The sequence below is a fragment of the Ranitomeya variabilis genome, chromosome 5 (genome assembly GCF_051348905.1).
Source record: "Ranitomeya variabilis isolate aRanVar5 chromosome 5, aRanVar5.hap1, whole genome shotgun sequence".
Lineage (NCBI taxonomy): Eukaryota > Metazoa > Chordata > Amphibia > Anura > Dendrobatidae > Ranitomeya > Ranitomeya variabilis.
The window spans coordinates 328,338,475-328,352,177 of NC_135236.1; the positions used below are offsets into that span (position 1 = coordinate 328,338,475).

At 45.7% G+C, this 13,703-nt stretch overlaps 1 protein-coding gene across 2 annotated transcripts in view; it reads right to left on the minus strand.

The window, feature by feature from the left end:
* Window positions 1-13,703, minus strand: part of GNAI1 (G protein subunit alpha i1) — an 80,637-nt gene that overhangs the window by 34,531 nt on the left and 32,403 nt on the right. For both annotated transcript variants that reach the window (XM_077264678.1, XM_077264679.1), the window contains exons 2-3: window positions 8,099-8,141; window positions 7,857-7,998 (exon numbers count right to left, since the gene is read on the minus strand). In XM_077264678.1, the coding sequence (XP_077120793.1) occupies window positions 7,857-7,998; window positions 8,099-8,141 (185 nt within the window). The remainder of the gene's footprint in view (window positions 1-7,856; window positions 7,999-8,098; window positions 8,142-13,703) is intronic.

Consider the following 13,703-nt stretch of genomic DNA (forward strand, 5'->3'; position numbering starts at 1 on the left):
TCCATAAAACGAGTGTCCCACGCCGATCGGCTGCTCTCCGGCGATACACTGCCAGGAGCGAAGCTCCTAGCAGTGTATCGCGTACTGTCCCGGAGCTCAATGGCTCCGGCGTCTCGGTTAACAGCAGTACAGCTGCGTTGAACTTTCCCACGCAGCACTGCCGTTAAGCGAGAGTGCCGGGGTCAATGACCGCCGGTAAACTCGCTCGCGCATGCGCAGTGACACACCGACAGGAACTATGGCTCCTGTCAGTGTGTTGCTGCATCCGTGGAGAGCAGACATATCTCTGGATGTGTCTGTTCTCCATGGAAAATCTTCGTGGGATACGTGGCACTTAAATACGTGACACGTGTCACTTATACGTGATACGTGTCACTTAAATACGTGACACGTGTCACTTATACGTGATACGTGTCACTTAAATACGTGATACGTGTCACTTAAATACGTGGCACGTGGCACTTAAATACGTGGCACTGAAATACGTGATACGTGGCACATGGCACTTAAATACGTGGCACGTGGCACTTAAATACGTGGCACGTGGCACTTAAATACGTGGCACTTAAATACGTGGCACGTGGCACTGAAATACGTGGCACGTGGCACTTAAATACGTGGCACGTGGCACTTAAATACGTGGCACGTGGCACTTAAATACGTGATACGTGGCACTTAAATACGTGGCACGTGGCACTGAAATACGTGGCACTGAAATACGTGGCACGTGGCACTTAAATACGTGGCACGTGGCACTTAAATACGTGGCACGTGGCACTTAAATACGTGGCACGTGGCACTTAAATACGTGATACGTGGCACTGAAATACGTGGCACTGAAATACGTGGCACTGAAATACGTGGCACGTGGCACTGAAATACGTGGCACGTGGCACTGAAATACGTGGCACGTGGCACTTAAATACGTGGCACTGAAATACGTGGCACGTGGCACTTAGGCTATGTTCACATTTGCGTTGTGCGCCGCAGCGTCGGCGCCGCAACACACAACGCAAAGTAAAACGCAGCAAAACGCATGCACAACGCTGCGTTTTGTGCCGCATGCGTCCTTTTTTTGATTGATTTTGGACGCAGCAAAAATGCAACTTGCTGCGTCCTCTGCGCCCGGATGCGTGCGCTGCAGTGACGCATGCGGCGCAAAACGCGGAGCGCTGTCATTCAAAACACGTCCACTCATTTTGGTGTTTAGTCCCAAAATGGAGGATGGAAGAAGAAAAGGGTTGGACAAGGAAATTACATCATTTCTTTTTTTTTTTTCCCCCACTGCAGTTAAAGCTTTATTTGTGTCAAACACAGACAATTTGCAGAGAAAACTGCATAAAAAACCGCACAAAAAACCGCACAAAAAACCGCACAAAAAACCGCACCAAAAACGCACCTGCGTTTTCTGCCAAGAGCTGCGGTTTTTGTCCTGAAAAAAAAAGGATTGAAATCAGGATCGTGTGAACATACCCTTACTTACAAAGACAGTAACACTCTGCTGTAGCAGTAGTTTTTTGCAAAAGTGACAATATCAAGTGCAACCTTATATTGTGTCCGACCGCTCAAAAATAGAAAAAATATGCTTCTTAAAATATAAACAAACAAAGCTTCTATTTTACTAACAATAGAAAACTAAACGGGGATGACGTTACATAACAGGGAAGTTACACTGATTACCTAACCTTGAGGCCATGTGCACACGTTCAGGATTGTTAGCGTTTTTTTCGCGTTTTTTCGCTATAAAAACGTGATAAAAACGCGAAAAAAAACGCTTACATAAGCCTCCTATTATTTACAGGGTATTCCGCATTTTTGGTGCAAATGTTGCGATTTTTTCCGCGAAAAAATCGCATAGCGGAAAAAAAAGCAACATGTTCATTAAAAATGCGGAATTGCAGGGATTCCGCACACCTAGGGGTCCATTGATCTGCTTACTTCCCGCACGGGGCTGTGCACACCATGCGGGAAGTAAGCAGATTATATGCGGTTGGTACCCAGGGTGGAGGAGAGGAGACTCTCCTCCACGCACTGGGCACCATATAAGTGGTCAAAAAATAAGAAATAAAATAATAAACAGTCCTATACTCACCCTCGATGTCTTGCCGCCTCCTCGCACGCTGCCGTTCGGTTTCTGTACCTGGTGTGCGCTGAAGGACCTCGCCGAATGACGTCACTGTCCTGTGATTGGTCGTGAGCGGTCATGTGACCGCTCACGTGACCGTGACGTCACGGGAGGTCCTGTGCGCACAGACCAGCTATACGGAACGGACGCCGGTGAGATGTCTGGGTGAGTATAAGCATTTTTTTATTTTTTTTATTATTTTTAAACATTCTATCTTTTACTATAGATGCTGCATAGGCAGCATCTATAGTAAAAAGTTGGTCACACTTGTCAAACGCTATGTTTGACAAGTGTGACCAACCTGTCAGTCAGTTTTCCAAGCGATGCTACAGATCGCAGGGAAAACTTTAGCATTCTGCAAGCTAATTACGCTTGCAGAATGCTAAAAAAACGCGAAAAAAACGGAAAAAAAACGCAAAAAAAAAAATGCGGATTTCTTGCAGAAAATTTCCGGTTTTCTTCAGGAATTTTCTGCAAGAAATCTGCAACGTGTGCACATACCCTTAGGATAGATCATCAATATCAAATCGGTGGGGGTCCAACACCTCCACTAATCTGCAGTTAATAGCCCTGGAGGGGGCCGGGTATATACATTCAATGGCTGCTGAACAATTCTGATGCGCTCAATGTGTAGTGGCTGTTGCTGGGTACTGCAGATCAGTTCCTAGACAAAAGAAAAGGTGCCGTTGTGCATTACTCAGGAGCAGCAACTATCGGTGAACGACACGCAGCTGTTTCACACGGTTTGCATCCTTCTACGAATGAAGCAAAACAATAGCTGATTGTTGGGGTACTGGACATCAAAAAGATCCGAGATTGATGACCTATCCTAAAGGTCAACATTGCATGCACAGACAACCCCTTTAACCCCTTCCCGACCCATGACGCCACGTAGGCGTCATGAAAACCCGTGCCAATCCGACCCATGACGCCTATGTGGCGTCATGGAATGATCGCGACGCTGCAGATCGGGTGAAAGGGTTAACTCCTATTTTACCCGATCTGCAGAGACAGGGGGAGTGGTACTTCAGCCCAGGGGGGGTGGCTTCACCCCCCCGTGGCTACGATCGCTCTGATTGGCTGTTGAAAGTGAAACTGCCAATCAGAGCGATTTGTAATATTTCACCTAAAAAACTGGTGAAATATTACAATCCAGCCATGGCCGATGCTGCAATATCATCGGCCATGGCTGGAAAACTTGAAGTGACCCCCCCCACCCCACCGATCGCCCCCCTCAGTCCTCCGTTATGGGGTCCGGTCCCCTCCGTCCTGTGCTCCGCTCCCCCGTCCTCCTGCCCGCTCCCCCCCTGCTCCTATGTCACCCCCCGGTGCTCCGACGCCCCCCCCCCCCCGATCTCCCCCCCCCTTATACTTACCAAGGCTCCCGCTGTCGGTCCGTCTCCTCGCTGGGCGCCGCCATCTTCCAAAATGGCGGGCGCATGCTCAGTGCGCCCGCCGAATCTGCCAGCCGGCAGATTCATTACAAGTACATTTTGATCGCTGTGGTAGGTTCTATCACAGCAATCAAAATAAAAAAAATTCATAAATAAACCCCCCCCTTTATCACCCCCATAGGTAGGGACAATAATAAAATAAAGAAAATATTTTTTTTTTCTTTTTCCACTAGGGTTAGGGTTAGAACTAGGGTTAGGGTTAGGGTTAGAACTAGGGTTAGGGTTACGGGTAGGGTTAGGGTTACAGGTAGGGTTAGGGTTATGGCATGTGCGGATTTGGCCGCTGCGAATTCGTAGCAGTTTTCCATCAGGTTTACAGTACCGTGTACACCTATGGAAAACCAAATCCGCTGTGCCCATGGTGCGGAAAATTCCGTGCAGAAACGCTGCGTTGTATTTTCCGCAGCATGTCAATTCTTTGTGCGGATTCCGCAGCGTTTTACACCTGTTCCTCAATAGGAATCCGCAGGTGAAATCCGCACAAAAAAACACTGGAAATCTGCTGTAAATCCGCAGGTAAAACGCAGTGCCTTTTACCTGCAGATTTTTCAAAAATGGTGCGGAAAAATCTCACACGAATCTGCAACGTGGGCACATACCCTTAGGGTTAGGGTTGGAATTAGAGTTAGGGTTAAGATTAGGCTTGTGGTTAGGGTTACGGATAGGGTTAGGGGTGTGTTGGGGTTACAGTTGTGGTTAGGGTTGGGATTAGGGTTAGGGTTGGAATTAGGGTTACGGGTGTGTTGGGGTTAGGGTTGTGGTTAGGGGTGTGTTGGGGTTAGGGTTGGGATTAGGGTTATGGCTACAGTTGGGATTAGGATTAGGGGTGTGTTGGGGTTAGTGTTGAAGTTAGAATTGAGGTGTTTCCACTGTTTAGGCACATCAGGGGTCTCCAAACGCAACATGGCGCCACCATTGATTCCAGCCAATCTTGCATTCAAAAAGCCAAATGGTGCTCCCTCCCTTCCAAGCCCCGACGTGCGCCCAAACAGTGGTTTACCCCCACATTTGGGGTACCAGCGTACTCAGGACAAACTGGGCAACAACTGTTGGGGTCCAATTTCTCCTGTTACCCTTGCAAAAATAAAAAATTACTTGCTAAGACATAATTTTTGAGGAAAGAACAATTATTTTTTATTTTCACGGCTCTGCGTTATAAACTTCTGTGAAGCACTTGGGGGCTAAACGTGCTCATCACACATCTAGATAAGTTCCTTGGGGGGGTCTAGTTTCCAAAATGGGGTCACTTGTGGGGTGTTTCTACTGTTTAGGCACATCAGGGGCTCTGCAAATGCAACGTGACGCCCTCAGACCATTCCATCAAAGTCTGCATTTCAAATGTCACTACTTCCCTTCCGAGCCCTGACGTGCGCCCAAACAGTGGTTTACCCCCACATATGGGGTATCACTGTACTCACAACAAACTGGGCAACAAACATTGGGGCCCAATTTCTCCTGTTACCCTTGTGAAAATTAAAAATTGCTTGCTAAAACATCTTTTTTGAGGAAAGAAAAATGATTTTTTATTTTCACGGCTCTGCGTTGTAAACTTCTGTGAAGCACTTGGGGGTTGAACGTGCTCATCACACATCTAGATAAGTTCCTTGGGGGGTCTAGTTTCCAAAATGGGGTCACTTGTGGGGTGTTTCTACTGTTTAGGCACATCAGGGGCTCTGCAAATGCAACGTGATGCCCGCAGACTATTCCATCAAAGTCTGCATTCCAAAACGTCACTACTTCCCTTCCGAGCCCCGGCATGTGCCCAAACAGTGGTTTACCCCCACATATGGGGTATCAGCGTACTCAGGAGAAACTGGACAACAACTTTTGGGGTCCAATTTCTCCTGTTACCCTTGGGAAAATAAAAAATTGTGGGCTAAAAAATCATTTTTGAGAAAAGAAAAATTATTTTTTATTTTCACGGCTCTGTGTTATAAACTTCTGCGAAGCACTTGGGGGTTCAAAGTGCTCACCACACATCTAGATTAGTTCCTTGGGAGGTCTAGTTTCCAAAATGGGGTCACTTGTGCGGGAGCTCCAATGTTTAGGCACACAGGGGCTCTCCAAACGTGACATGGTGTCCGCTAATGATTGGAGCTAATTTTCCATTCAAAAAGTCAAATGGCACGCCTCCCCTTCCGAGCCTTGCCGTGCACCCAAACAGTGGTTTACCCCCACATATGAGGTATCAACGTACTCAGCAGAAATTTCCCAACAAATTTTAGGATCCATTTTATCCTGTTGCCCATGTGAAAATGAAAAAATTGAGGCTAAAAGAAATTTTGTGTGAAAAAAAAGACTTTTTCATTTTTACGGATCAATTTGTGAAGCACCTGAGAGTTTAAAGTGCTCACTATGCTTCTAGATAAGTTCCTTGGGGGGGTCTAGTTTCCAAAATGGGGTCACTTGTGGGAGCGCTCCAATGTTTAGGCACACAGGGGCTCTCCAAACGTGACATGGTGTCTGCTAGCGATGGAGATAATTTTTCATTCAAAAAGTCAAATGGCGCTCCTTCCCTTCTGAGCCTTACCATGTGCCCAAACAGTGGTTTACCCCCACATGTGAGGTATCGGTGTACTCAGGAGAAATTGTCCAACAAATTTTAGGATCCATTTTATCCTGTTGCCCATGTGAAAATGAAAAAATTGAGGCTAAAATAATTTTTTTGTGAAAAAAAAGTACTGTTTCATTTTTACGGATCAATTTGTGAAGCACCTGGGGGTTTAAAGTGCTCACTATGCTTCTAGATAAGTTCCTTGGGGGGGTCTAGTTTCCAAAATGGGGTCACTTGTGGGGGAGCTCCAATGTTTAGGCACACGGGGGCTCTCCAAACGCGACATGGTGTCCGCTAAAGATTGGAGCCAATTTTTCATTGAAAAAGTCAAATGGCGCTCCTTCCCTTCCGAGCCCTGCCGTGCGCCCAAACAGTGGTTTACCCCCACATATGAGGTATCAGCGTACTCAGGATAAATTGGACAACAAAGTTCGTGGTCCAGTTTCTCCTTTTACCCTTGGGAAAATAAAAAAAGTTTCGCTAAAAGATCATTTTTGTGACTAAAAAGTTAAATGTTCATTTTTTACTTCCATGTTGCTTCTGCTGCTGTGAAACACCCGAACGGTTAATAAACTTCTTGAATGTGGTTTTGAGCACCTTGAGGGGTGCAGTTTTTAGAATGGTGTCACTTTTGGGTATTTTCAGCCATATAGAACCCTCAAACTGACTTCAAATGTGAGGTGGTCCCTAAAAAAAATGGTTTTGTAAATTTTGTTGTAAAAATGAGAAATCACTGGTCAAATTTTAACCCTTATAACTTCCTAGCAAAAAAAAAAATTGTTTCCAAAATTGTGCTGATGTAAAGTAGACATGTGGGAAATGTTATTTATTAACTATTTTGTGTCACATAACTCTCTGGTTTAACAGAATAAAAATTCAAAATGTGAAAATTGCAAAATTTTTGCCAAATTTCCGTTTTTTTCACAAATAAACTCAGAAATTATCGACCTAAATTTACCACTAACATGAAGCCCAATATGTCACGAAAAACAATCTCAGAATCGCTAGGATCCGTTGAAGCGTTCCTGAGTTATTACCTCATAAAGGGACACTGGTCAGAATTGCAAAAAACGGCCAGGTCATTAAGGCCAAAATAGGCTGGGTCATGAAGGGGTTAATAACTTTTTACTACTGACTATTTTGCCATCAGGTGTCTAAGTCTGGTCTCTAATACTGTATACTCTCTTCCCTAAAATGAAAGTGCTGATCTTTTTTACAAATAGTTGTTGGCAAAGTTCACACTATGCGTTTTTTTTCTTTATGCCAATTTTCAGCTGCCTTTTACAATACCAGCAAAGCCTATGATGTTTCAGAAATCTCATGCACACACATTTGTTTTGCTGTCATTTTGAGCATTGCATTTATTTTTGGACATAGAGCATGTCCCTTTTTGTGTTTTTTTCAGCTTTTTTTCACCGATTGACTTGTATGAGTTGTGAAACATATGCTGAAAAAAAAAACAAAAAAAAACAATAACCCAGGTTGCTGTGTTTTTTGTGCCAAAACCTGATTCTATGGAATAGGACTTTTTATTTTTCAACATTAAACTTTATCAGCATGCACAAAAAAAACTAAACAAAGAAAACCTGTTTTTATTTCTACAGCTTCTTTCCTGTCAAGAGATCAGGTTTTGCTGCAGGAAAAAAAAAAAACCGCTGAAAAAAAGGCTAGTGTGAACTTAAGTCTTATTATTCCATATAAATGACACATTAGCAATACTTACCGCTCTTGTCGGGTCTCCAAAGTCTATCTTCAATCTGCCCATGGCCCGGATAATGGCAATGATGGACTGTATAGTGTTACTGTATACCACAGCTTTGTACTGTTTGCATTCCTCTTCTGAGTAACCGGCTTCATGGATAATCCTAGAATGGAAGAACAAAGTTACCCAAAAACTCTTTACAACAGCCCTGATTCACTTAAGTACAGAAAGTATGGATGATCTACAAAAGGAATCATACTTACTTCATCTGTTTGACAATTGTGCTTTTTCCCGATTCTCCAGCACCTGGGGGAAAAATAAATAAATACAAGATCAATCAAAATAAAGGTGGTTATAAAGATTTATTTACTTAAAAACCGATAAAATTCTACTAAAATATAATAAATGTATTACAAATACTGAACATGTTCTGGTAGGACAGGAAAATTTAATAATAAATAAAAAAAATTATACCTTTATAAAAAAAAAAAAAAAAAAAAAAAAAAAAAAGTGGATCTATTAAGGTACCTTCACACTAAACGATATCGCTAGCGATCCGTGACGTTACAGCGTCCTGGCTAGCGATATCGTTTAGTTTGACACGCAGCAGCGATCAGGATCCTGCTGTGATATCGCTGGTCGTTGAACAAAGTTCAGAACTTTATTTGGTCGTCAGATCGGCGTGTATCGTCGTGTTTGACACCAAAAGCAACGATACCAGCGATGTTTTACACTGGTAACCAGGGTAAACATCGGGTTACTAAGCGCAGCCATGCGCTTAGCAACCCGATGTTTACCCTGGTTACCCGGGGACCTCGGCATCGTTGGTCGCTGGAGAGCGGTCTGTGTGACAGCTCTCCAGCGATCAAACAGCGACGCTGCAGCGATCGGCATCGTTGTCGCTATCGCTGCAGCGTTGCTTAATGTGAAGGTACCTTTAGCAGATTCACAACACACAAACTGCATATATTACATTTATCTCTTAGGCTACGTTCACACTAGCGTTGTGCGCCGCTGCGTCGGCGACGCAACGCACAACGCACGCAAAAACGCGGCAAAACGCACGCAAAAACGCTGCGTTTTGCGACGCATGCGTCGGTTTTTGCCGAAAATCGGACGCAAGAAAAATGCAACTTGTTGCGTTTTCTTGGTCCGACGCTTGCGGCAAAAAAGACGCATGTGTGGCACAACGCAACAAAAAAAAACGCATGCGTCCCCCATGTTAAGTATAGGGGGCGCATGACGCATGCGTCGCCGCTGCGTCGCCGACGCAAACCCGACGCACATTAGCTTAACGCTAATGTGAACGTAGCCTTAGACCTTAGATTGGAGAATTTCCCAATGGGTGAAAGTTTTCTCACCTGATATAAAAAAAAAAATAAGGGGTCAAACAGAGACAAAAGGACACAGCAGGACATTTTTACTGAAGGCCTCAAACAAAGGCAAAAACCAGAGTGGGATTTGTAGCAGCCATATAGCGGTGTTTTCACGCACAAAAATCCACAGCAAAAAATGTTAAGGCTATGTGCACACGTTCAGGTTTTTTCGAGTTTTTTTCACGATAAAAACGCTATAAAAACTCATTAAAAACGCATACATTATGCATCCTATAATTTAGAATGCATTCTGCATGTTTTGTGCACATGGATGCGTTTTTTCTGCTAAAAAAACGCATCGCGATAAAAAAAATGAGCATGTTCATTAATTTTGCGGATTTTCCGCGTTTTTCCCGCAATTCTATGCATTTGAGAAAAAACGAACAAAAAACGCATAAAAAAAAACAAAACATGAAAATAACGCCTGCGGATTTCTGGCAGAAATGTCCGGTTTTTGTCAGGAAAATTTCTGCAAGAATTCCTGACGTGTGCACATACCCTAAATGTCGAGTGCCGGTCAAGCTGGGTTGCAGACCTTCTGCAGTGTGGCCAGGTTCAGATGGCCACGTTCACAAGCCGCAACATCTGGGCAGACCATGGGTGTATTAACCGAACATCCAGGTGCATAGGCACATATGTGGTTGTAAGTTTGGGGCAGGAGACCCACGGCATTTCAGAAAATCTCATCCACACGGCTGCTAGTATATTAGTGAAATGTCAGGGGACAATTGCACTGCTTATTCAGCCCATTGGATGACAATCTCATAGGAAGGTAGGTACTCAATCGTGCATTCACCAGCATCTGCTGCACCATAGACACCACAGTACTGGCTACTGGAACTATGCACATACGATGTTTCCGGATGGTATTAGGACAGAAACGTATGCGCGGCCCACCCACATTACTCAACAAGTGAGGACAAATACATAACATGTTCTAATCTATTTATACAATTAATGACATTGAGACGTCCAGGAAACCCCGATATTATACACTACAGCACTGCTGGCTGAACTGGTTACAGGAGAGGAAGTGAGCAATACCCAGATAGAGACATCCGTACTGTGTTGTAACACCACAAAGGCCAACTAGAGCAGCTTCCTGCAAAGAATCAGAACTCACCCCTTTAAGTGAATATTTCATGCATGCAGTATGAAGAGGTCATTGTAACCAGAATAAATATTAGTCTGATATTTACCGTAGCTACAAGTAGCATAGACTGCGGTGTTAGGAGACAACATCACTGGCAGCGCTGGAACATTTTTCAATGTCAAATAAGCTCAGGACAAGGAACACGGACATTGTAGCGTGGAAATGTCAGCATACTCCCTGACCTCAGCCAAAACAAATGAAATCCAGGTGAAGACAAAGAACAGAGGCTGGTTACTTAATAAGGATAGCCTTTTATCTCCGGAATACCTTCCATATGTATGCATGCTGAACCTCCCCCAATAAGATAATCACTAGCCCGCGGATCTGTTGCCCCTCTTGCTATCTGTAGGATAAAAAGAATCGTATGTTCCCCCTCCGCACAGCATTCTATAGTTGGCAAATACAATCTACATTAAGGCTATGTGCACACGTTCAGGATTTTTTGCATTTTTTCGACCATTATCCGCTGGAAAAACGCTAAAAAAAGTATACATAAGCATTCCATCATTTTTAATGCATTCCGCAATTTTTGTGCACATGCTGTGCTTTTTTTTCCGCAAAAAAACACATTGCGGTAAAAAAAGCAGCATGTTCATTAATTTTGCAGATTTGTCATGTTTTTGCCGCTATATTATTGCACTGGGAAGCTCCGGAAAAAAGTGTGAAAAATCTGCAAAAAAATACACGCAAAAACCGTATGCGGATTTCCTGCAGAAAAAGTCCAGTTTTGTTCAGGAAAATTCTGCAGACATTCCTGAAAGTGTGCACATAGCCTAAAAGCTGAACAACTTTGTAAAAATATAGTACGGCAGCTTGTAGTAATCCGGTCTTTACAACATGCTATAGGATGGAGCCGTAATCAGCATTCTGCTGGATGTCAGTGGAAAGACACCGATGACAGACCCCTCGCCCCCTCTAACAATGAGCTTAGCCAGACTCCTATACATGTATCAATGAAGACTACAATTCCCAGAAGTCATATCACCCAAAACTCTGCAAAACAAATTAAATGATTTATTCTCATTCCTCATCCCGCTGCTCTGAAGCCGCTGTCCAGAGGGGGGCGCTCACACAAGAGCAGACACAGATTAAAATAAATGATTCTACACAATACCAAATATTTTACAATAATGAATTTTGTGGTGTTTTGACCCTTATTTCTTATACAGCAGATCCTCCAAAGGGGCGTCAGAGCCACAGCATCGAGCCCTGAACTACATTTCCCATACTGCCCTGCATCTGTTGTAGAAGCATGGTTACCATCTTAAACTAAGCATAACCAAGAACTGGCACACACTTCGGATAAGAAACGAAGCCCAAAATTATGGCGTATCACATGTACCATAAGTGGTCTACAGTGGGCCTGTAGGGGATACAAAGATGGCAGGTAGCGTCACGTAACTCCCTTTGAAAACGTGGGATTGGAGTTCAGGTCCTTAGCTATACAAAGGTCCCCATACAGATGGGACTACAGTCAGAGAAGCCCACCAATATTAGCAGTAGAGATGAGCCGATCACTTTCTGCAACCAAGATCCATGGTTCAGCTCAGTGCTCTCTCGGAGGACAGGAGCAATGTGAAATTCCAGAGTTTCTGGGTTACCCGGCATGGAGTTTGATTCGTTGGCCTGGTGTGACATCTGTGCGGTGGCACGCCGGCCTGGCAAATCATAAGCCGAGCATTGGATTCCGGAAGAAGTTTGCCTGTCCACGGCCAAAAAGCACTAACCTGAACCATGGATTGGGGCAGTAAAGCAACCCGCTCATCTCTACTCAGCAGGATGCTCACAGACTTGTGTAGTGGGCCTTCCTGACAACCTCGAATACATGATTACTGGGGGGAGAAGAATCCAGCCTGTCGGGTTCCTATGACTGACCTTTTTTCTCTCCCTGGATCTATGCCTTTGTTAGAGGAGTATGACAGCGACTGTCTGAGAGAAGACTGGAACGCTAGGCCGACAGCTAACATGTATGGGGGTCCTGTGTTCTATAAGCAAAATTACCCTATATACTCGTGTACAAGATGAGATTTTCAGCACTTTTGAAAACGCCCCCCTCTGCTTATACATGAGTCATTGTCCAGAAAGCCAGCGGGGGAGGGGAGCGGTGCAGCAGCGACAGGAGCCGGCGGCTGTGACATCATACTCATCCTCCTCGCGCTGTCGCTGAAAGGATTCATTAATGAATATGCACGCATTTCCACTCCCATATGCGTGGAGCGCATATTCATTACCTTAATGAGCAGTACCATGTGACCGCTGAGCACAGGAAGAGCTGCCACATCAGGACAACAGAGATGCAGGGACGTGCAGCAACGGCACGAGGAGGGCGAAGTATGAAGGGGGAGTCGAGCTGAGCCATGCAGACAAGATGGGACTGGGGGGGGGGGGGGGGGGGAGCCACTCATGAGGGGAAACGGGGGAGCCATGCATACAACAGGGGGAGTCACACAGAGCAGGACAGGATGGCGGGGGGCCACAGAGCAGGACAGGACGGCGGGGGGGGGGGGGGGGGCCACACAGACCAGGACAGGACAGGGCAAGTCTACTTTCACATTAGCGTCGTGTGACGCACGTCGCAATGCGTTGTTTCGGAGAAAAAAACGCATCCTGCAAAGTTGACCGCAGGATGCGTTTTTTCTCCATACACTTGCATTAGCGACGCATTGCCATACGTCGCATCCGTCGTGCGACGGATGCGTCGTGTTTTAGCAGACCGTCGGAATAAAAAAACGTTCCATGTAACGTTTTTTTGTGCGTTGTGTCCGCCATTTTCGACCGCGCATGCGCGGCCGAAACTCCGCCCCGGAACTCACAATGGGCAGTGGATGCATTGTAAAACTGCATCCACTGCCCACGTTGTGCTACATTAACACACTATTGCGACGGCCCGTACCGACAGACTAGTGTGAAAGTAGCCTAAGCCACACAATGCAGGACAGGACGGGGGTTTGGGGAGAGCCACACAGAGCCGGACAGGACGGGGGGGGGGGAGCCAAACAGAGTAGGACAGGAGGGGGGGGGGGGGGAACAGCCACACAGAGTAGGACAGGACGGGCAGAGCCACACAATGCAGGACAGGATGGGGGTTTGGGAAGAGCCACACAGAGCAGGACAGGACGGGGGGGGGGGGGGGGGTGGGCGGGCACACATAGCAGGACAGGACGGGGGGGGGGGGGCGTGCACACAGCAGGACAGGATAGGGGGAACCACACAGAGCAGGACAGGACCGGGGGGGGGAGCCACACAGAGCAGGACAGGACGGGGGGAGGGGGGCACACAGCAGGACAGGATAGGGGGAGCCACACAGAGCAGGACAGGACGGGAGGGGCTACACAGAGC